Source organism: Sus scrofa, chromosome 8 (assembly GCF_054392235.1).
Source record: "Sus scrofa isolate SSC_HxYL_T2T_F1_AM1 chromosome 8, Sscrofa_HxYL_maternal_Yorkshire_Landrace_v2.0, whole genome shotgun sequence".
NCBI classification, from domain to species: Eukaryota; Metazoa; Chordata; class Mammalia; order Artiodactyla; family Suidae; genus Sus; species Sus scrofa.
The window spans coordinates 1,894,253-1,917,603 of record NC_139390.1 but is presented as its reverse complement, the minus strand read 5'-3'; the positions used below and the strand labels follow the sequence as shown (position 1 = coordinate 1,917,603).

The following is a 23,351-nucleotide window of genomic DNA, read 5'->3' as shown; positions in this document are numbered from 1 at the left end:
GACCCCTAGCCTGGGAACCTCCATATGCCGCGGGAAAGGCCCAAAGAAATAGCAAAAAGACAAAAAAAAAGAAAAGCCTACAGATTCCTGACAGTGAAGCCAGAGATAAGTCGGTAGGAAAATGCTAGGACGGCAGTTTAAAAGTCCGGAGCAAGATTTACAGCTCATTCCTAAAACCACACAACCTCGCCCCACAGGATGGAAGGAGGCCGCCGGAGCCACGGACCGTCTTCTGTGCTCCTCTCTGAAGCTCCCACGAGATAACCAGGGAAACAAGGCCCGGAGTCAAGGCCACCCTGTGCCTTCCCGTCGCACTGGACAGTACCCGCTGTGCCTCCTTAGCTGCGTCTTTAAGGTCCTTGCTGCGTCTGGCCGGACAAGAGCGGCTGTGTCAGCCTCCCCGCCGCCTGCGTGGCCTCTCCAGCGAGCTTCTCCCCCAGGGGTCAAGGCCCTTGAGAGTGAAGAATGTGCTCGCTCCTTTTCCAGACACCTGGAACCAGCGTTCACAGCGCACACCCACACACGCACGTGCCTGCACACATGCACACGGCTGAAGGGGCCGGAAGCACACGGTGACTTCTGGAGCCTGCAGGGAAAGGTCTGGCCCCTTACCGTGTGTCACAGCCTTCCTGCCACTGGCCATGATGCCGTCACAGAGCTGGATGATTTTAGGAATTCCAATGATCTGTTTTGAATGATAGCGTTCATAAGACAGCAGTACCAGGAAGAAAAAGATGTTTGGAATAATTGCCTCTGATTCCCTAGAAACAAAAACATACGTTCAGACAGGCCTTTTAAAAGGAAGACACACATGCACACAAACAGCATGAAGCGACACACGACTCAAAAGTTGAGAGCACGTGTGTGAGAAACGGGAGCGCGGTCGGGGGACGAGCGCACGGCCCGCTCGAGGAGCCTTGGCGACTCGATTCGGTCCCATCCATGTCACCCCACTTTCCTGTCTCGGCCGGGCCCAGCACGTCCCCCTGGAGGCCTGCACAGCCGGCCGGGCTGAGCCCAAGCAGGGAGAGGGCCCCCCCGCCCCAGCACTGGACGCCCAGCACACAAGCGTCTCAGCTCTCCACCTGCCCCACCTTCAGGGGAGGAAACACAGCCCGGGAGAAAAGGCCCCGGTGCCACAGGAAGAGAGTGAGAGGCCGGCCTCTGGGCCCTCAGAGCAGCCTCTCTGCCCCCCCGGCTCCCCAACAGCTACCAAGGACTTCAAAACTAAACGGCCTTCACTTCCAGTAATTATCCTCAGAGAAGGAAGCACTAAAACCTTACCCTCCACAGGGAAGAGCTGCCGTCAACGTACGTAAAGTGCAGTCACTGCCTCCACCAGAGACAGACAGTCCCCTTCTCAACACTGGCCACTGCCCCTACTAGAGTCAGTCCCATCTCAACACTGGCTACCAGAGACAGCCCAACTCAACACTGCCGACCAGAGACAACCCATCTCAACACTGGCTAAGAGACAGCCCATCTCAACACTGGCCAAGAGACAGCCCATCTCAACACTGGTACCAGAGACAGCCCATCTCAACACTGGTACCAGAGACAGCCCATCTCAACACTGCCTACCAGAGACAGCCCCATCTCAACACTGGTACCAGAGACAGCCCATCTCAACACTGCCTACCAGAGACAGCCCCATCTCAACACTGCCTACCAGAGACAGCCCCATCTCAACACTGGTACCAGAGACAACCTATCTCAACACTGCCTACCAGAGACAGCCCATCGCAACACTGCCTACCAGAGACAACCTATCTCAACACTGCCTACCAGAGACAGCCCCATCTCAACACTGCCTACCAGAGACAACCTATCTCAACACTGCCTACCAGAGACAGCCCCATCTCAACACTGGTACCAGAGACAGCCCATCTCAACACTGCCAACTAGAGACAGCCCATCTCAACACTGCCTACCAGAGACAGCCCATCTCAACACTGGCTAAGAGACAGCCCATCTCAACACTGGTACCAGAGACAACCTATCTCAAAACTGCCTACCAGAGACAGCCCATCTCAACACTGCCTACCAGAGACAGCCCCATCTCAACACTGGTACCAGAGACAGCCCATCTCAACACTGCCAACTAGAGACAGCCCATCTCAACACTGCCTACCAGAGACAGCCCATCTCAACACTGGCTAAGAGACAGCCCATCTCAACACTGGTACCAGAGACAACCTATCTCAAAACTGCCTACCAGAGACAACCTATCTCAACACTGCCTACCAGAGACAGCCCCATCTCAACACTGCCTACCAGAGACAGCACCATCTCAACACTGCCTACCAGAGACAGCCCCATCTCAACACTGGTACCAGAGACAGCCCATCTCAACACTGCCAACTAGAGACAGCCCCATCTCAACACTGGTACCAGAGACAGCCCATCTCAACACTGCCAACTAGAGACAGCCCATCTCAACACTGCCTACCAGAGACAGCCCATCTCAACACTGGTACCAGAGACAACCTATCTCAAAACTGCCTACCAGAGACAGCCCATCTCAACACTGCCTACCAGAGACAGCCCCATCTCAACACTGGTACCAGAGACAGCCCATCTCAACACTGCCTACCAGAGACAGCCCCATCTCAACACTGGTACCAGAGACAGCCCATCTCAACACTGCCTACCAGAGACAGCCCCATCTCAACACTGGTACCAGAGACAGCCCATCTCAACACTGCCTACCAGAGACAGCCCATCTCAACACTGCCTACCAGAGACAGCCCCATCTCAACACTGGTACCAGAGACAACCTATCTCAAAACTGCCTACCAGAGACAACCTATCTCAACACTGCCTACCAGAGACAGCCCCATCTCAACACTGCCTACCAGAGACAGCCCCATCTCAACACTGGCTACCAGAGACAGCCCATCTCAACACTGCCTACCAGACACAGCCCATCGCAACACTGCCTACCAGAGAGCCCATCTCAACACTGGTACCAGAGACAGCCCCATCTCAACACTGCCTACCAGAGACAGCCCATCTCAACACTGGCTAAGAGACAGCCCCATCTCAACACTGGCAATTGCCTCTACTAGAGTCAGTCCCCTTCTCAACACTGGCTACCAGAGACAGCCCAACTCAACACTGCCTACCAGAGACAGCCCATCTCAACACTGGTACCAGAGACAGCCCATCTCAACACTGCCTACTAGAGACAGCCCCATCTCAACACTGCCTACTAGAGACAGCCCCATCTCAACACTGCCTACCAGAGACAGCCCCATCTCAACACTGGTACCAGAGACAGCCCATCTCAACACTGCCTACTAGAGACAGCCCCATCTCAACACTGCCTACCAGAGACAGCCCCATCTCAACACTGGCTACCAGAGACAGCCCCATCTCAACACTGCCTACCAGAGACAGCCCATCTCAACACTGGCTACCAGAGACAGCCCCATCTCAACACTGCCTACCAGAGACAGCCCCATCTCAACACTGGCTAAGAGACAGCCCCATCTCAACACTGGTACCAGAGACAGCCCATCTCAACACTGCCTACCAGAGACAGCCCCATCTCAACACTGGTACCAGAGACAGCCCATCTCAACACTGCCTACCAGAGACAGCCCCATCTCAACACTGGCTAAGAGACAGCCCATCTCAACACTGGCTAAGAGACAGCCCATCTCAACACTGCCTACCAGAGACAGCACATCTCAACACTGGCTAAGAGACACCGCATCTCAACACTGCCTACCAGAGACGGCCCTATCTCAACACTGGCTTCTCTATGACGAAACCAGTGAGTCTCCCATCAAATGAGCATTCACTTAGCAAACTATTATAATTAAATGCTTTGAAATGTGACATGAAAACTGACGTCATATGGGATAATCAAATGCAGAACTACTTTTAAATGCTGAGATATTTATTTGTTCATCATTTTTTAAGGGAAACAACAACAAAAAAATGCACAGCATGTTAATCAGGTTTCCATGAACAGCAACGCCTAAAAGACACCTAACAATCCTTTAAAGTAAAGGTTCATCTCAATAATCTAAAAGTACATGTAATTACATAACAAGGACAAGAAATCCAAACAACAAAATGCTATTACCTGAACTGGCCCACTTCAATGTATTCAAACTGCTTCAGCACAAATCCAATAAACACCTGCAGGCAGGCACACAGAGTTTTTACATCAGTAATCTAAACGAGCAGACTGGGCTACTGTTGTGCATGTTCGCTCACGTAAGTCTTTAACCATTTTCCTGAGAGTAGATAAATTTGTTTGTGTGCAAGAGCTCAAATGTGTTTATTTCGAGACACTTCCAGAAACCCTGAAACACATTTACTGAACTGAGGTGAAACTCTTTGCAAAAGGAAATGACAGATACCAGGAGTCCCCGGGCAGCACCTATCTGCTCTGTGCCCCGCAGGCCGGACCACACAGATCTCCCGGGATGGCTTAGGCACAAGGGGCCCAGGCACATGCACCTCTCCCACGCCAGCATTCAGAGGCGTGACATCGTGGGGGCACCGAGAGGTGAGGCCCGGGGGGCTCGGGGGTCAGCCACTGCCCCACAGAAGAGGTGAGCCGACTCTAGATGGCTTGAATCCGAACATCAGAGCTGATGACCCTCCAAAGAGTAACTCTTAATTACATCCTACTATTCAAATTCAAGTTTATCTCGGAGCAGGGCAGGGTGCGTGACGGCAAATGTGCAAAGGCCAACTCTGGACTGGGAGGGCTTGAGCCGAGGTGCCAACACCTAGGAGCACGGGGCCTTCTGGAGCAACCAGCACACAACCAGCGACTGGTGGGGAAAACAAGCTGCGCTCATCTTTGAGGTAGGTGCCAGTGTCTTTTTAGGTGAATGTGCATTAAATTATGAACAGGAAAGGTAGATGAAAGATAACAGCAACAAACCTGATCAGAATCCAGAAGACAGTAATTAACCCGTAGCTGAACCAGCTGCGCCAGCAAATCCAAAACCTGCTTCTGTAACTGCACGGAGGTGGTGGTCGTGTACTGTTTTAAAGCTTTTATAACGAGAGGCTCGAAGAGGCGGATGTGGTTATGCAGAGCAGTCTGAGAAGAAAAGAAAGAGTCCGTGAGCAAGTCTTCAAGCAGCTGAGGCCAGCACCCGGACCGCGCCCGGCCTGCGCCTGCAGCTCCCGGTTACCTTGTCCGCACGGTTCTTGGTGACACTGGTGAGGTTTGTCTTCAGTTGGGTGGACACTTTCTGGAGTACGTCAAACCACCTGCCAGACAGAAAAAAGGCGAGCAAGAAATGCCGTTAAACACTGCCCCCGGACTCAGCTATGCTCCAGGCCACACGAACTCAGAACCACATCAGAGCCTCTTGAAGTCAGCAAGAGCCTGAACAGCCACTCGGCATTCGGCTGGCCAGAAGCTCTTTGTTGCACGGAGATAATCAGACGAAACTGAGCGTTTAGAGGCGACTGACAGCCCAGAGGCAGGCCACACTCTGCTGCGAGACTCATTCCCCAGCCGTGTGTAGGCAGCCGGAGAGCGGACGGCCACTTGAAAGACTCAGTGATCAGAAGGCAGCACTTGATTCCGTGGGAGAACATTTCCGTAAATGCTGACATCAATTATAACCTTTTCTTTCTAGGAAACACATACGACAGTGAATGACTGTGATCAGACACCTGCTTGTTCTGGTCACACCCCACATTATTAGACAGAGTATTTGTAGAGCCTTGTTCTTGAGACGTGGAGAAACAGTTCACACATCCCTCGCTAAAGCCCTGAACATGGGCACTTCCCTAAAATACTCCAGTATTTTAACGGCAGCTCTTTTATCACCACATCTCCATGAAGAAAAACCAGGAATTCTATTGCTGCTGCAGGGCAGTAACTCAAACATCCGCTGATGATTGACGGTAATTTAAGAAACAGCTACTATAATTCCAGGCACCATAAACACAGCCGTAATTTGAGTGAAAAGAGACTTTTAACCACAACGTTTCAAAACACAGGGTAGTATCAGCCAAGACGCTTCTGTGCCCGTCCAACACCCTGACACTCCAGCCCCGCTGCGCCTCCTTAGCCCTCGGCCCCGGAAGTGCCGCCAGTAGACACCACCTTACCCCACAGGGCCCTGTCGGCAGGAGCCTGGCTCGGTGCCTGCAGGGTCTGGGGACATGCAGCGCCCCCGCCCTCTCGCTCCGGCCCAGTCCCGCCGCACTCACTGGCCTGCGGCCTCTTTGAGGGCAGGGCCAGGCCTCAGCAGGTTTCCTAGCGCTCCCTGGGCAAGCACGCCAGGAGGTTACCCTGAGGCGTCGTGGTCCTGCTCCGCCTGCACCAAGTTCCTCAGGCTGGCGTCGGCGAGGGCCTGGGTGAAGTGGGTGTACGGAGCCATGAAGCAGTAGTGGTACAAGCCCGGCCTCACGCTGGAGGAGCCCAGGCGCTGAGCGCGGCCCTGAGACTTGCTGGGGGTGGAGGCCAAGCCGTCGAACTGGGAGGCCAAGTTTGTCCCGAAGAGCGTCTTCAACAACTAGAGCAGAAGAAGCCAAGCCATCACTGCCTGACTTCGGGCAGCATGCACCCCGCTTTCAGAGTCTCCCCACAGGCGGCTGGATGCGGCAGCAAACCCGCAGACCGGGAAGGGCCTGGAGGGACGCCAGGGCAACAGCCAAGGCGTGAGAGCCCCTGCCCCCCAGTGGCCAGCCTGCTGCTCCGGGAGGAGGGGAGCGAGGGCGGGCCGCACCTGCCAGTCACGGGGCCTCCCAGGTGACAGGCAGCGTGGCGCCGAGGCGAGGACCCGGGCTTCAAGGAAGCTGCTTTCTCACCTGCTGCACGCACACAGTCGCCATTGTTGGTTCTCGGCTGAAGCAGGATTTCAGGTAGCCCAGGATCTCCTCAACACACTGTGGGGGGCGACAGCAGGACACTAAGGTGACTCACAAGGGACCTATTAACGTGAATCCCGGACGGACTGAAGACACGGCCCAGCTGCCGTTTACACTGCACTCACTGGTAACCGTCGGCGGAGACCCAGAAGAAGGCGTTCGTGTGTCATCGAGAGCAGGGAAGTCGGTAAAGGCATGGAAATCTAAGGAGCCAGACCTCAACCTTCCTCCCGTGCATCCGTTTTATTTTATTTTGCTTTTTAAGGCTGCACGTGTGGCACCTAACCCTAACCCTAAACCCTAACCCTCCTTGGCACACGGAGGTGCCCAGGCTAGGAGTCCGATTGGAGCTACAGCTGCCGGCCTACACCACAGCCACAGCAACGCAGGATCTGAGCCGCATCTGCAACCTACACCACAGCCCATGGAAACACCGGGTCCTTAACCCACTGAGCGAGGCCAGGGATCAAACTCGCATCCTCATGGATACTGGTTGGGTTCGTTACCACTGAGCCACGACAGGAACTCCCCTTCCATGAATTTATATGCTGGCTCGTCCAGAACCTACCCAGGAACATCTGCTGTCCACTCAGCACCCCGCCCTGTTCCTGGTGCAGGAGTTCAGAGCACAGGGTGAAAGCGCTTTGTGGGGCCCCTGCAGAGGTCCAGCTGACCGTAATGCACAACACCTCAAGTCTGGTTCACCTCAAAACTCCTCGAGGTGTCCCACAGCAATATACCAGGATGACCCCCGACAGCCTGCAAATGCCTATATCCGCAACCTCTCGCCATCCTCAAAAATGGAGGGGCTGGCATCCGAGGCCCTGTGAAGGCTTGGGCCAGGCGCCCAGCTTCACAGCGCCTCCTGGCGGCCACCGGGTTACCCGCCCCTGCCTCCATCGCACCAACCGGACTGAAGGGCCTCTCGCTTCACCTGCTCGGTGTGCTTGGACTAAAGAGCAAGGCATTGCTGTGACTTCAAGTACCCAGGACCAGGTCTGTTCAACACTCTGACTCACTCCCGTCAGAATAACTGTTCAAGGCTGTGCTCCGCAGGGCTGAGCTTGTGTTTTCCGAGCTCGTGCAGAGACCCAGTAAGCGCTAACTGAAGAACTGCAACCAGAGCCCTTCATGTCTCACCATCCAACACCGACAAACACCCACGGACTGCTCAGCACGCACCGGAAACTGAGCCAGGCACGGAAAACAGGTGGGAAAAGGATGCTATCAGTGGCCTTCTACGAGCATCCAGTAACAGGGACACAAGCCCCAGAGCCAGAAGGAACACACAATATAACGGAGCAGACTCCCCCACCAGGCGACACGGGGTGAGAGACCGGCCCACCTACAGCCCGACAACTGCACAAACCCAGGCACACGGAAAACCGCGGTTCCGAGACACTGAACCTGGGGCCCTGGAGGACAGCGATTCCGGAGCACGGGATCCAAGCCAAGGCAGCCCTACTGCTGCCCAGCTCACCGTCCTGGGAGAGCTTCCGGGGGTGGCACAAGGACGAGGGACAGAGCAGAGACCAGGGAACCCCCTGAATCAAGGCGAGGCTGAGATTTCTGGGGCAAGGGAAACAGTGCAGGCTTGCCGGACAGGGCTGCAAAGAAGACAGGCCGCAGAGAGGACTCGGGAGCCTGGAGAGGCCCTGGCGTGTCCAAGGCAGAGGCCAGGGGGGCGGCACTCAGAGTCCACCTAGGGCTGGGGCTGGGGCATCTTCCCAGCCAGGCGTTGCCTCAGGGGGGAGCTAAGCCCTGCTCCAACCTCCGAGATGACACAGGGAAAGAGCACAAGAGAAAACTGAGAAGAAACATGAGCGTACCACGATGAGAGCCAGGCAAGCTTTATGCACATCAAGAAAAGATGCAGAGAAATGAAAACAAATTAATTTCATTTTATTTCACTTTAAAAGGTCGTGTAAGAGTTCCCATTGTGGCTCAGTGGGTTAAGAACCTGACTAGTATCCATAAGGATGTGAGTTCAATACCTGGCTCTGCTTAGTGGGTTAAGGATCCAGCACTGCTGTAAGCTGAAGCTAGGATCTGGCATGGCTGTGGCTGCGATGTAGGCCGGCAGCTGTAGCTATGATTCGATCCCTTGCCTAGGAACTTCCATATGCTGCAGGTGTGACCCTAAAAAAAAAAGAGTTCCCGTGGTGGCTCAGTGGTTGGTGATTCTGACTGCTGGGAACCATGAGGTTGTGGGTTCGATCCCTGGCCTTGCTCAGTGGGTTGAGGATCCGGCATTGCCGTGAGCTGTGGTGTAGACTGCAGACGCGGCTCAGATCCCAAGTTGCTATGTCTCTGGCGTGGGCCAGAGACTACAGCTCCAACTGGACCCCTGGCCTGGGAACCTCCATATGCTGTGGGTGCGGCCCTAAAAGGACAAAAGATAAAAAAAAAAAAAAAAAAAGAAAAGAAAAAAATCATATATAAAGCAGGCCACCAGTCAGTAACTCACTTTGAAATTCATTAGAAACCAAGATGCCCCAGTAGCACGACAGGTGGACACACACACACAACAAAGCCAACGGGCAGGACACCAACTGTGGGAGTCGAGGACACAGTGTGGGTGCTGGCACCCAACAAGGCGAAGGCGGGAGAGGAGGGCTTCGGACGTGGAGCCTCGAGCACAGCTCTGCCGTTCCCCAAGGTACCCAAGGAGCGAGCCCTGCACTCTCACCGAGAGCTCCGATCCTCTCCACCTGCAGTAGCCAAACACAGGACCTGTCAGGGGTTCTGAACCTGCAACTCAGTTCCACTGGGTCTGAGCCGATGCACAGGAAAGTGAAAGCAGGCAAACCCAAGCCCTCCAACTGGAGGCTAAGACAGGCGTCAGGCCGGGTGTCAGAACCGCAGAACCTCCTCCCCGCTTGCCGGACGTGCCAGCTGACGCGGCGGCCTCACTGGGTGAGCACAGGGGCGGCAGGCCCAGCGCTGCGTCTCAAGGCGCCAGCGCAGCTCAACGAGAAGAAAAGAAACAGACCTTCCCGATGTCCTGCAGCGTCGCCACCTCCAGCACCTGGGAGAGGACATCCAAGGCAGAGCGTAGAAGGCCCCCGAACTTCTCAGTGCCGCTCTGGAGATCCAAGGTGACCTTGAGAGGCAAGGGGGACACGGGTCACTGGTGTGGGGGCGTTCCGGGTGCTGGGACAGACATGTCTGCTGGGGGAGGGCTGCCGTATGCACTGCTGGGCAGCCCCACACGCCCACTGCCTGGGGAGGGGGCTCTACCTGTCTGGCCCACAGCACAAGGAAGTTCCTGGGCTGGGGATCGAACCCTCGCCACAGCAGTGACAACATGGGATCCTTAACCACTAGGCCATCAGAGAACTCCTGTTTGTTTCTGGTTTGGGGAAAATGCCTTGGGAAGGAAATTACTCCTTTGAATAGCTATATAAAAACTGTTATTTCCAGGGAGTTCCCTCCGTGGCTTAGTGGAAACAAATCCGACTAGTAACTGTGAGGAGGCCAGTTCGATCTCTGGCCTCACTCAGTGGGCTGGGGATCTGGTGTTGCCCTGAGCTGTGGTCAAGGTCGCAGATGTGGCTCAGATCTGGCGTGCAGGCCAGCAGCTACAGCTCCGATTTGACCCCCAGTCTGAGAACTTCCAAGTTGCCATAAGTGTGGCCCTAAGAAGCAGAAACACCAAAAAGACAAAAAAACCTGTTATTTCCAAAGGCGCCTTCCAATTTACCCCAGCGTCACTGAAAGAAGTAATTCCTAACCTTCTATCGTGAGAGGAAAATGCGTAACGCCCATCCTACCAGTGCTTGACAAGCAGCCTATGAAAACCCGGGACAAGCGGCCTCCTCCACACGCATTAGGGCCGCTGGGGGAATCAGTGTCAAGTGCAGACACGGCCTCTCAGCCTGGCCGCCGCACGGCACCAGTCTCCAGAGGTGTTACGATCCTCCAGGACCCGGCTGAATCAGATCAGGCAGTGACCACCCCCACTGAACAGGCCAGGAGAAGGCGCAGGTCCCTGGACACAAAACCTAAGAACAAGGGAAAGTGGGAGAGACTGACCACGAAAACTAAAACTTACAAAAACACCACAATAAATAGAAAGGCATCCGCTCAGTGACATCAAATCTACCCAATCATGATGGAGAGAAACACTCTCTGGCCAAAAGGGAGAGGACAGCGGGTAAGAAATAAGGGACGAGAATGAAAACATAAGTGACCTCAAGACTGGGATCACTGCTGTGTCGACAACAAGCCGAGGAGGCAGGAGAAACCCACGGAGGGGCAAGTGTGTGCTGCCAGGTCCCCAGGGGGCGGGGGGGCTCGGGACGCCCAGACACAGCACAGCCAGTCACAGAGCGGCCACTCTTCCGACGAGGATCCTAAGTTTTGTATCATAGAAGCTACTGGAAACGCAGACAAAAGATAAAAAAGCTAATTGTGGGAGTTCCCTGGCGGTCTAGGGGTGAGGGCTTGATGCTTTCTCCACTGCAGCCAGGTTCGATCCCTGCGCTGGGAACAGAGACCCCACAAAACCACTGCACACCTTGGTGTGGGGGGAAACAAAAACACCAAAACACAAACACAAACAAAAACAAACAGAAAAACCCCATATGAAAAAGCCAATTGTAATTTACATCCCAAAGGCCTGCCTTACATATTACATATTTACAGGTGGGCATAGGAGCTACCGATCTTCCAAACACCAGTGCCCGCTGAATGTGTGAATGGGCGTGTTTTTACCGAAGATACCGTACCTTATAGTTTGCGTGAGTAGCTTTCAGAACATCGTGCAGTTTGAGGTAAGAAGGGAGGTGACAGAAGCTGCCCAGTGACGAGGACTTGTTTGCAGCGACAGGCCCTGAGGTATCCGACTGTCGAGCGGCTTTAAACACACACACAAAATTAACTTCTAGACCAAAAGTATATACTTGCCAAGTTTTAAAGAGATTCCTGGTAATAATTATCTTTAAAGTATTCTAGTAGAATAAAATTGAAATTTTCCCTCTGACTTTTTGATTATTTAGAAATAACGAGAAATTGACTGATAAACCTAACTAGACTCTAAGTACCTCCCAAAAGATAAGAAAACAAAGTAGAAGAAAAAGAAGAAAAGCAGTGTGATGCTGTCACTTGTTCGTTTGGGCCTGGCTGCCTGCTGGTGAACCAGAGGGACGACTAATTCAATGGCTCTCGGCCAATCTCAGAAGCTCTCAGAGCACAAGGCTCCCGGTGGCACATGGGCTAATGTCCAGTCCTGGCAGGTCACCCCGGAAGCAGTCAAGCAGGGACGATGGGAACGGGAACGCGCTCTCGACACCGTAAAGCGGACTTGCATCCTCACTAGGCTGAGATTAAACAGGAAACCCAACCACCGGGTGAGGTTTCAACGACTGCGATTCGGAGCTCAGTCCACCGACTCCGTCAGGAAGGACGGTCGGTCAGCTCAGCTAACTGCGCACTCGTAGCGCTCTGATGCGTCTAAGCTGGGACACCCTCCCCGGCACTGCTGTCACCTCTTAGAAGCAGCACCTTTTAAAAAGCCTTCCCGGAAATGCTTTATAGCAAAATGCAGGGAGGGCTGCGTCTGGGCCCAGCACGGTGAGGCGGCGTGGGAACGGCTCTGGTCACCTCCTGCTCTGCCCGCTGTCCTTGTGCCAGGAGCGACGTGGGCTGCACAAGCCGCGGGGTCACGGCCTAACTGTCGTGGCCCTAACTGGCCCTCCTGTCCTGAGGCCTCCGGGCGCCGTCAGCTTCTCCGGTTCCTCTCACTCAGATGACTTCATCCCCGCTTCACCTCTCCCTCAGCCCTTCCCAACGCGCATGTTCCATCTCCTGCTTCAGGAGCCTCGCGTGTCGCAACGGACCACGTCACCCCCACCTGCGAGTCCTAGCCCTCTACCCCGCCCACCAACATCAGAGAGCCAGGAGGGGAGGGAGGACGCACAGGGCAGCCTCGCTGGGGCCAGACCCCTGCAGGCAGCCAGGCCGAGCCCGCGGGTGATCCTCGCACCCGCCCAAGGCCGCGTGCGGTCCGTGTACTCGTGGCAATTAACACCGGGTGTGAGGCCGAGCCTGTGGAACCCTCTGCACTGGCATCCCTGCGACCTCTTTAGCTTCCCTCGACATACGTGTAAGCCCAGTCCTAGGTTTCCCTAACACACATGACGCCCCCCCTCCCCGCTCCCTCCCCCCTCCCCCGCTCCCTCCCCCGCAGCCGCGGCCTCACACCTGGACTGGCCTCACCGCCTTTCTTGGGACTCACGGGCACAGACGCCTGCTCTCCCGGTTCCTTCTCTTTTCCCTTTCGTCGGATCGGGCTCAGAGAAGGGGGGTTTGCTAGAGACGGCAAGGCTGCCTAAAACAGAAAGCAGGTGAAGCAGGTGTAACCGACTCAGAACTGGGTGCTCCCACCATCCACGGAAAAGAACCAACCCACATGTTTCATTTTTCCTTTGAATCCACATTTTGGAGCCCAGCCACTGTCCACATGGCCACCTACTTCAAGCCACACGATCACTGTACGAGGTGGGACTGAGCCACACCTCCTGGCAGGTGCACTGTGGACAGAGACGGGGCCCCAGCACATCACCTCCAAGGGCGAGCAGCGGGGCCCCCTTGGGGAGCCTCAACGGGGACAAGGGGACACGTCAACGCTTTAACTCTGATTTTCCGTGAGGACACGGGCTCAGCGATGACCAAGTGGCTCATCCAAGGTCAAAGCGCATCAGCAGCAGAGACAGGCGGCAGCCGACACACTCCACGGAGCTACGCTCTTTCCAGACACGGGCAGGGGACAGAACGCCGGGGCCCGCACGGAGGAGGCAGCAAGCGCACGGGCACAGTGGCAACAGGACAGCGACGAGGACCTGCGCCCCACTCTGCGGCCCACTCCCTCCGCCGCCTGAGAGGAGTCCCCCTGTCTGCACGACAGACGCGACGGCTGAACAGCTGCCGTCGGAATGGCGGGCGAGGCGGCAGGGACACCTGGAAACACGCTAAGGGAAGGGGCGGTCAGGAAGGACACTGCCTGGGGCTGCGTCGGCGTGAAACTGTCCAGAACGCACAGATCCACAGACACAGAAAGAGCTGGAGGCCGCCGGGAGCTGGGGGCGCAGGCCGAAGGGTACAGCCCTCCTTTGGGCTCTAGAACTGACCGCGGTGATGGCCGAAGAGCTCTGTGGGGACCCTGAAACAGACACACACTCCAAAGGGGGACGTGAACCACTGCGACCGTCAGTCAGGGGGACGCTGCGCCTGCCTGGCGAGGAGCGTGTGCGCGCGCACATGCGTGTATCTGTGCATACGTAAATGTACACGCGTGTGCCCACATACAGGTAGGGGTTTTCTGCAAGACAGTGAGCAGAGAAAACAAAGAACTTGGTGAGAGCTGCGATGACTCTCATCTCCCAGCTCGAAAAATGAAAGGGAGACACGGGCACAGGCACCCAGCGGCAGAGCCGAGAAGAGCACATTCGGAGCAGGGGAGACCCCCGCGGGCAGCCCGGCAGAGCTGGCCCTGGCGGCTGGCCACCCTGCACTGCAGAGTCAGGGCTGGGGGCTCCGGTGTTCGGATGCTGGAGGCCTGGGTCGGACCTGCCTGCTCTGAGCTGGTCGCACACTGGAGCCACTATCTACACGCGGCTGTTTAAATTTAAATTTAACGGCAATTAAACAAAATCAGTTGTTCAGTTTCTTGGTTGTGCTGGCCACATTTCGAGCACTTGGTCACCACATGGGGTGAGTGGCCCTGCCCTGCTGTGTAGACGGAACGTTCCTGTCACTGCAAAGAACTGGCCGGGAGACACGGAGGGGTCAACTGTAGGCAGGATGCCTGAGCTGGAGACCCTGAGCCAGAGGAGGGGTTTCAAGGTGGCAGAGAGAGTCACCCGTGGGCTGATCTACCTGAATCCACCGTGCAAATAGTTTACCATCTGTTTTAAAGCTGTTTTTATCCAACTGTCCTTCAAAGAAAAGCAAAACCATCCCCGTTTGAGGAGAGAGCAACTTCCGCCGTGAGCGCCCGTGCCAACGCTGAAAGCCGGGGAATAAAGACGGCTGCTTCCCTCTCAGGCCTGAGCGTAAATCACAGAGGCCAAGCGGGCTACAAACAGGATGACCACATCTAGGCGTTAATGCCAAGGTCACGACGTGCGTGGCTGTGTCATTTAAGGCAAAAGCGAGCACGGAAGAGACAGGTGAGTAAAGAGAAGCCCGTGTGGAAGCCCACGGCGTCCTCGGACTGTCCTGACACGGGCACCTGAGGACGCAGTTACCTTGACTGCTGGTCCGGGAGCCACGTCGTCCAGGACGTGCGCGCAGATGTTGAGCACCTTGAGCAGGTGGGAGAAGAGCTGCTCCACCATAGGCACCAGCGAGCGGTCGCCCAGAGCCGGCCAGACCTCCTCCTGCCTGGTGGCCGCTGGGCTGGCCTCTTCCTCCAAGGTCCAGGAACTCCTCAGGGACCTGGGGGCACTGGCTGTGATACAGGAGCACGTTACCTCCCCCGGCCCCCAGGGTGGGGCGAAGCCCTGAGTCCTTCAGCCCATTGGCGCCAGGTCTGCGGGGCAGCTCTCTCCACCTGGGGGGGAGCTGACACCGCCGCTTCAGCAGGAGACGGGCACCCCCCGAATCTGCGCCCAACCTCCACGAGCGTCCCCAGCACACCCGCCCAGTGAAGTTCCACTGTGCCCAAGGCCTGCTGACCCTGCCTCCTGCGCCGTGCACTGTCTCCCAGGGCCGCGGCCGTTCCCTCACTCGCCTCTCCCCGTCGGCTTTTTTTCTAGGAGCTTCCCCGCCGCCTTCTCCGACCCACACTCCGGTCAGCCGAGCGATCTCCCTGAAGTGCTCCCCGACTGCTGGCCCGCAGCACACAGACCTTGATGGACACGGATGCCCACAGCCCTCTCCCCCAGTCCTCGTCCTCACGTGGCCGCCAGGGCTCCTTAGGGTTCTCAAATGCCACGTGCGTGCTCCCGTCGCCATGCCTGTGCCCGTGCTGCACCCTCTGCAGGGGCCCCTTCCTGCCAGCTTGTCAATCTTATTTTCTGTCCTATCTCCAGCAGAACGTGACCACCCTCCGTGCTTCAGTTTGCATGCACCCGACAAATCTGCGTCCGACCTGCGCCCGCAGCCCACGCAGCCTACTTCCTCACAGCCCTGGTGCCCAGGACAGTACCTGGCACGTGGTGCCCACCAAAATCAAATTTGAAACGAGTTTACCTACAGCTAAGGCGCTACACAGGGTAGGCGCTACTTTAAAATACTTGGCCCAGAACAGCTGCTCACAGCGCGCATCAGCGCAGGTCCCGTCTGCGATCGGACTAAAGGACCAGGCCGTCACTGGCAGTGACCTCAGTTTTTCCTCAATTCGTCCACCGCCCCCCAACCCTCAAAGACCCAGACTCCCTGTTTCAATTCAACACCAATACCTGCAAGCAAATTTCCGGCTAAAATCAAAGCGTCTTGATGGGCTGAGAGGTCCAGCGGGAACCAAGCTGAGGAGAGCAGCGTCAGGACCGTGGTGGCCATGCCGACAGTACAGCTCTTCCTGGACTCATCCGCGGCGCCCAGAGGCGGCACTCTGCAGCAGACGATTACCAGAGCAAGTCACGGGACAAGGCGAAGCGGACAGCCTTGCCTTTGCTCCTCTGAACCGAAAGGACGCCACCACACTGTTCGCTTTATCCCAGCTCTTCAAGGATTTTGCCACTGTTAGCTAACGTCTTCCTTGTATCCCTAACTGCACAAAGATCATCTGAGAAATGAAATCAGGTAGCAGATCTGATTAAAACTATTGGGGGAGTTCCCGTTGTGGCTCGGGGGAAACGAAGCCAACTGGTATCCATCAAGACAGGGGTTCGAACCCTGGCCTTGCTCAGTGGGTTAAGGATCCGGCGTTGCCGTGAGCTGTGCTGTAGGTCGAAGATGCAGCTGGGACCCCACGTTGCTGTGGCTGTGCTGTAGGCCGGCAGCTGCAGCTCCAATTCAACCCCTTGCCTGGGAACTTCCCTACGCCACGGGTGTGGCCCTAAAAAGCAAAAAAATAAACGAAGATAAAAGAACTGGAGGTTTTTGTTTTGGTAACTTTTGAACTCTAACTTTTGACCCAGCTCATTTTACTCCAACACCAAAGCTGCTTAGAAGGCAGGTCTAATGCTGACCTACGACCGGAAGCCGGGTTCTCCCCGGGTTGCTCAGGGAGAACGTGTGGACGGAGGGAAACCACGGCTCTAGACCAGAGAACACAACCCACTTCCAGTGAAGCTGGCTGGCCAGACGCTGACACACACAAGCAGGTTTCCTTCCAAACGTGACGGGGGTGATTATACACAGCAAAAGCTCAGTCCCTAAGGCTATAGGAGTCTCAGCGTTGTTTAGCAGAGGCTATTAGAGCCACCTACTGGAAGGAAATCCTTTGTAAAAAGGGAGATGCTAATTTAGATGCAATGGTTCCTAAATTATACTCCTGTAATTGATCGCGATTTTATATTATAGGTCACATTGGATTTTACACAAAAAATGTTTCTGAATGTTTATATAGTAAATACTTTTAGAGAGAATTAAGCCAATTAGAAAAGTCTGTTGGGAGTTCCCATCGTGGCTCAGTGGGTAACGAACCCGACTAGGATCCACGAGAATTCGGGAATTCCCTGGCCTTGCTCAGTGGGGTAAGCATCTGGCGTTGCCATGAGCTGTGGTGTAAGCTGAAGACGCGGCTCGAATCCCACGTTGCTGTGGCTGTGGTGTAGGCTGGCAGCTACAGTTCCTCCTACTGGACCCCTAGCCTGGGAACCTCCATGTGCCGCAGGTACAGCCCTAAAAGGACACACAAAAAAAAGTCTTTTGCCAGCATATGCAAATTCCCTTAATGAACCTGCAAATCACACCCTCAAATCCTCCAAAATGCTGAAAAGCACGTAAGCATCTGACACCCATTAGAACAACAACTGCCAATAGCTCCTGCTGCTGATTTCCGAAGCAAGCATTCCTTTCACTGGGTATTTTTCAAAAAGGTCACACCAATAAAAGACCTAACAAGAAAGCCAGAAAGGCTTCCCCATAACCATCTTTACATCTAGTAACTGAAGGCAGCCCAGTGCGGAGAAAATACATACCCACAGTGCCAGCCTAAACTCCAGACGCAAACAGGGAAGGCAGTTGAAAGAAGACACAAAGCTTCACAGCATCCAAACTAGAGAAGACAGGAATGAAAAAAATCACACTCCAGCCCCAAAAAGGGCTTCTTAAACTGAACCTCCTTCTACGCTTGAGAGCAGGCAAACAATGAAAGCGATTGGGCGACCTGTATCCAAGGACAGGCCCCGGTCCCCAGTACAGATTCACACCAGATCAGGGCAGGATGACCGATACCCCGGTTTGAAGGAGGGTCGACGCCCCGCCCCGCCCCGCCCCCTCCCCTGCCCTGCCTGCCCTGCCTGCCCTGCGCTCCGCTGCTCCGGCCAGCATCCATCCGCCTGCCCAGACCTCGAGAGCCCGAGGGCGGGATCCGCTTTGCTTTCACCTCCCGAGCCTAGAGAGCACCTGACAGAGGCGGCCCCAGTAAATACAAGTGAAGGAAGGACGTGTGCAGCGCACGCCCGGGAAGAGCGAAGCACAGATGCCCTTCGGGTGGGGGGCACTCGAGCGCTGACCGAGACGCTCTAGTCCTAAAGGAGCTGTCACAACGCGAAGGCGCTTCCTCTGTCCCAGAAACTACAGGGCAAGGCCCAACTTGGGAAACAGCAAATCAGCACGACTTTTGTCTAACATTCTTTTTTCTAATCATACAAGTTTAAATTTGTTCATCTTAGAGAATTTTTATCAAAAAATACATATAAGCATTCATAATCCCAAAACACAAGTATACACAAGTGTAGTTTTGCACTGTGCCTTTTTTCACTCAATATTGTAATCCACATTACTGCTCTAATAGAGATTGTTAAAAATTCTCCAAAGCAGAGTTCCCACTGTGGCTCAACAGTAATGAACACAACTGGTATCTGTGAGGACGTGGGTTCGATCCCTGGCCTCGCTCAGAGGGTTAAGGATCTGGCGTTGCCACGAGCTGTGGTGTTGGTCGCAGACGCGGTTCAGATGCCGAGTTGTTGTAGCTCTGGTGTAGGCCGGCAGGTACAGCTCCAATTCTGCCCCTAGCCTGGGAACCTCCATGTGCCACGGGTGCGCCCCCCCCCCCAAAAAAATTAGTCATAATCAGAATGTAATCATTCTTGGACGTTAAGGTTCTTTTGCAACTTCAGCATCATAAATCATGATACAGATAATCATACTACACAAAAATCCTTGTTTGCATTTCTGACTTTCCCCCTTTCATATATATCATAAAGTCAATGAGTCAACTATTTCGGAAATATTATAAACGTCTGATATACTACTAATTCAGATGACGGTAGTTTTCCTTCTCATTTCTATGTCTTCCTGGACTGGCTGAATTTTTCTTTTACAATGAGCATATACGTAATCAGAAAAAACAGTTGTTTCCATTCCACTGGAACAGACCAAGGTTTTATTCACAGAAGCACAACTTCTTGATAAGCCCCATATATAAGAGCTCTAACATAAGCCTCCCACCGTTAAGAACTGGCCAAACTGCTGAAGCTTAATTTCGTTAAGAGCAACCAAAGAAGACTCACTGTGAGTGCTCGGGTGGTTGACGTGATGAGTTCATGAGAAACTGCTGCAGTAACTCGCGAAAGGTTATTTTCCAGAGTGACGTCGGTGACGCTCGGTAGTAGGTTATAGCCTCTGTATGTTCTAACGAGAAAAACATGGAGACTTAAAATCTACCAGTAAAGTTTAGGACACGTTCAAAACTGAAATGGCTTTCAACATTTTAAGACTCAAGGCCACGAGCAGTTAAAGCAGCACTGGCCTTTCGGTTAGAGGAGGATGGAAGCTCCAGGGGAACGGCTGCGAGGCCCAGGAGCCAGGCCCGCCCGGCGAGGAGCCAGGCCCGCCCGCTCCAGCCTCACCTCGCCCCCCCACCCCGTCCGCAGCCGCCCAGCTTTCAAGCTTGAAGTTAAAAGAAATCCTTCATCGATCTGCTCCTGATTCAGGACAAAAGAACGGCCTGCCCCACGAGCGGACAGCCACTTTTCCCACCCCCGTTCACGGCACACGAGTCGACTCCGCTTGCAGTTCCGTACAAATGCTAACTCCCCAGCCACGTAAACAAAGCCCAAGCAGGATTCGTGCTGACTCACTCTGGCTCCCTCAGTGCCCTGTCCACAGAGTCACTCTGCCGTACAGCAGAAAGCGGCACAACACTGTAAATCAATTATACTTTAATTTTTAAAACTTTAAAAAGGAATAGGCTGTGTATAGCCATTTGAAATGTATTTAAACGATGCTCGAAAAATGTGAATACCTACAAATCACTGAGCTAGTGGATAAGTAACACCTACTCCTGAGCAGCCCCCAGACCTTAAAATTACTAGGCATGACACACCCATACTCTTCAGAGATGGCACAAATAAAGTGGACATTTTAATGGACAAATTTTTAGACAGGACAGCCATCAGAGTCCTCGAGAAAAACACACAGGTCAGTAGGTGGCCCTAACAAGCCCTGAGGTCTGTGAGTCTGCGTGACCGCAGCAGAGCTTAAACAGAGAGGCAGGGAGTCTGCGCCGAACAAGAGAAGCACCTACCAAAGCAAGACCACCTACCAAACAGCCTCATCAGAAGCTGCTTCTCTAGAGGACACGTCTGAGGTTCGAGCCGGGCAGCTTACCTGGTGACGGTGCTGACGGAGAAGTGCGACGGAGGCTGCGTCTCGTGCATGAGGAGCTTCAGGTAAACACTGCTTTGATCTCTCGCCACGGCCACCACTGGGTCAGCCTGGCCTTGGTCACATTTATAAAACAGCTTTGGGACGAGCCTAACATGAAGGCAAGGTTTATTTACCTTAGAACGAACACAGAGCCCGTCTGTGCCGCACCTGCCCTCCGTGTCAAGGCGGCTGAGCCTTGAACAGCGTCTCCCCGGAGGACAGTCAGGGCCGCTCCCACCACACCCCCGCTCGGAAGCAACGGGGTGCTGTGCCCTCTTTTTGCCTCTCACAGAATTAAGTATTATTTTTCTCTACGCACAATTAGAAATGCTATGATTTAAACCCTGGTGGGTGTTCCCGCTGCAGCTCAGCAGGTTAAAACCCCAACAGAATCTCCATGAGGTTGCGGGTTCGGTCCCTGGCCTGGCTCAGTGGGTTAAGGACCCGGTGTTGCCGTGAGCTGGGGTGTGGGTCGCAGACGCCGCTCAGATCTGGCTGTGGCTGTGGCTTTGGCTGTGGCGAAGGCCGGCCGCCAAAGCTCCGATTCCACCCCTAACCTGGGAACTGCCATATGCCGCAGGTGCAGCCCCAAAAAGGACAAAAAAAACAAAAACCAAAAAACCACCCTTGAAGGTTCTCTTTCCAATCACCTGGATCAGCATGACCAGTGCATCCAGCCACTGTCCCCGGGAAGTGCCAAGCAGAGCGGATCCTAAGCCGGCCGTCCCTGACTCCCTTCTGCCATCCCGCGTGTTCCCAGGGGCAGAGCTGCAGCTGAGACCCCGCAAGTCTAACCTGAACTCAGAGGCCGGACGCAGGGAGCGGAGGGCTCCTCTGCAGCCAGCCGTCCACGCGCACCGGGCCACCCTCAGCTGCCCCGGTCACGCTGGTTTGCAAACCCTGTACCTTTCGTTACAGACTCTTTCCTCCAGGAGGACCTGGTCATGAGGACGGTTTTTCCTAAGGCCTAATAAACTACTGTCACTCACAGAGAAGGGTAAAGATCCAAGACGCTGCATCAAGCAAGTCATATAATCCAGTTAAGTACCTGAAAAGGTATTTCACGGGATCAAAACCTGCAGATGACCACATTGAAAACTGAAAGGGCGGCCCCGGCCCCCAAAACGCGGGTGGTTTCCTTGGAGGAGTTTGATCAGATTTTCATTTCCTTTTTTATATTTCCCCTAATTTTGTTCATTAAACACACATTACTTTTAAAACAAGATGAAAGTATCTTAAAAAGACCAGGCTCTGTCTAAACCCGACAGACATTTAACTTCTTCCGAAACAACTTCTTTCGGTGAAAGAACCAGGCACAGTCGTCCTCTGGCAGCGGGAGTATAAACTGGTGCGCTTCTGGGGGGGAGTCTCCGCAAGCACCAAACCCCTGAAAATCCACTTCTGGAATCCGGGGCCGGTCCTCACAAAGCCGGGTCGACCAGTGTGCACCGGGAGTCAGAGGGAAGGTAAGGGGACATCTGGAGAACGTGTAAGTGACCCTCGATGCTCTCCAGACCGTGGACGCTATGCGACAATAAAAGGAACAGGCCACACAGTGTGGGTGAACCTCAAAACGAAGAAAAAGAGCCTGATGCAAAAACCCATCTCCTTCACACATTCTACTGTGTTCCGACAGCCGTCTAATTCTATGCACTGTAAAACGTATGCAAAGCCAGCCCAGAGCTAGGATGTCGGTCAGCGGCTGCCTGTGTCCGGGTGAGAGCGGGGAGTCACTGTAAACGGGGATGATGGAAGCTTCTAAAACTGGATGGTGGCGAAGGTGGCACAACTCTATGTTAAAAAATCACTTCATTGTGCACGTAAAGTGGGTAAACTTTAAGAGAGATAACAGTAGGTCTCAAGAAAGCTATTGTTCACTTGTTTTTGGCCAAACCCTCAGCATGAGGAAGTTCCCAGGCCAGGGATCAAACTCCTGCCACAGCAGGGACAACACCAGACCCTTAACCTGCCGAGCCACCTGGGAACTCCCAAGAAGGCTATTAGGGGGGAAAAAAAAACAAAAAGCTTGCTTGGCTTAGTAACTCGCCCTCTAGGAATGAATTCTAAGAAAAAAAGTATGTACAACAATAGTCACTCATTATTTAAATCAATAAGAACTTCATGCCCAACCAAATAATACTTTTGTAAAAATGTATCACAACTACATACTGAAAAAATGGCCACTGAATGTTTCTAAAAACAATACCCAAAGCCTCTCTTGACCTCATATTGTAGGAGATACCACACACCCTTCAGCACAGAACGAGGACTACACTCGACCCCAGGTGCCGCCCCAGACAACGATGCTGGTTAAAACCTCTTTCTCAGAAGAGCGTTTCTAACAGGAAGTGCGAACGTTATGTGGAAATGAGCAAAACTGCATGTACATCTGGTTCCGATTTTGAAAAAAGAACTGTGTACACAGTCTGCAGAGGAAAACGTTCAGAGGGATTCTCGCCGGGAGCGAAGCAGGGAGAAGGCGCCTCCAGTCCCTTCGTGCTGGTCCCTCCATTTCAAAAGCGGCACAGCAGCGCATTAGCGCTGTAACGGGAGGCCAGGACGCTGCTCTTTCTAACGACCGCTTTAGACTATTGTGGAAAGGGAACATTGCTTTTCTGCGCGTTTAAGAGCAGCTGCAAGTGAGCGCAAAAGATTTAAGAATACTGTCCCACGGCCTCCGGGTGTCCCCGCGCTTCCCACCCTCAGACGCTTCGTGCTTCCGCACGAGTGTG

The 23,351-nt window shown here is 54.2% G+C and overlaps 1 protein-coding gene across 12 annotated transcripts in view; it reads right to left on the bottom strand.

Moving 5' to 3' along the window:
- Positions 1-23,351, bottom strand: part of HTT (huntingtin) — a 123,536-nt gene that overhangs the window by 51,118 nt on the left and 49,067 nt on the right. For all 12 annotated transcript variants that reach the window (XR_014811937.1, XR_014811935.1, XR_014811938.1 and 9 more), the window contains 14 exon segments: positions 20,581-20,727; positions 19,482-19,602; positions 17,946-18,022; positions 16,260-16,411; positions 15,105-15,307; positions 13,060-13,186; positions 11,586-11,713; positions 9,848-9,958; positions 6,796-6,873; positions 6,277-6,500; positions 5,163-5,241; positions 4,907-5,068; positions 4,094-4,149; positions 613-761 (listed from right to left, as the gene is read on the bottom strand). Coding sequence is in view for 8 of the 12 variants with exons in the window: in XM_084970912.1 (XP_084827038.1) it covers positions 613-761; positions 4,094-4,149; positions 4,907-5,068; positions 5,163-5,241; positions 6,277-6,500; positions 6,796-6,873; positions 9,848-9,958; positions 11,586-11,713; positions 13,060-13,186; positions 15,105-15,307; positions 16,260-16,411; positions 17,946-18,022; positions 19,482-19,602; positions 20,581-20,727 (1,814 nt within the window). In the remaining 4 variants the exon portion in view is untranslated.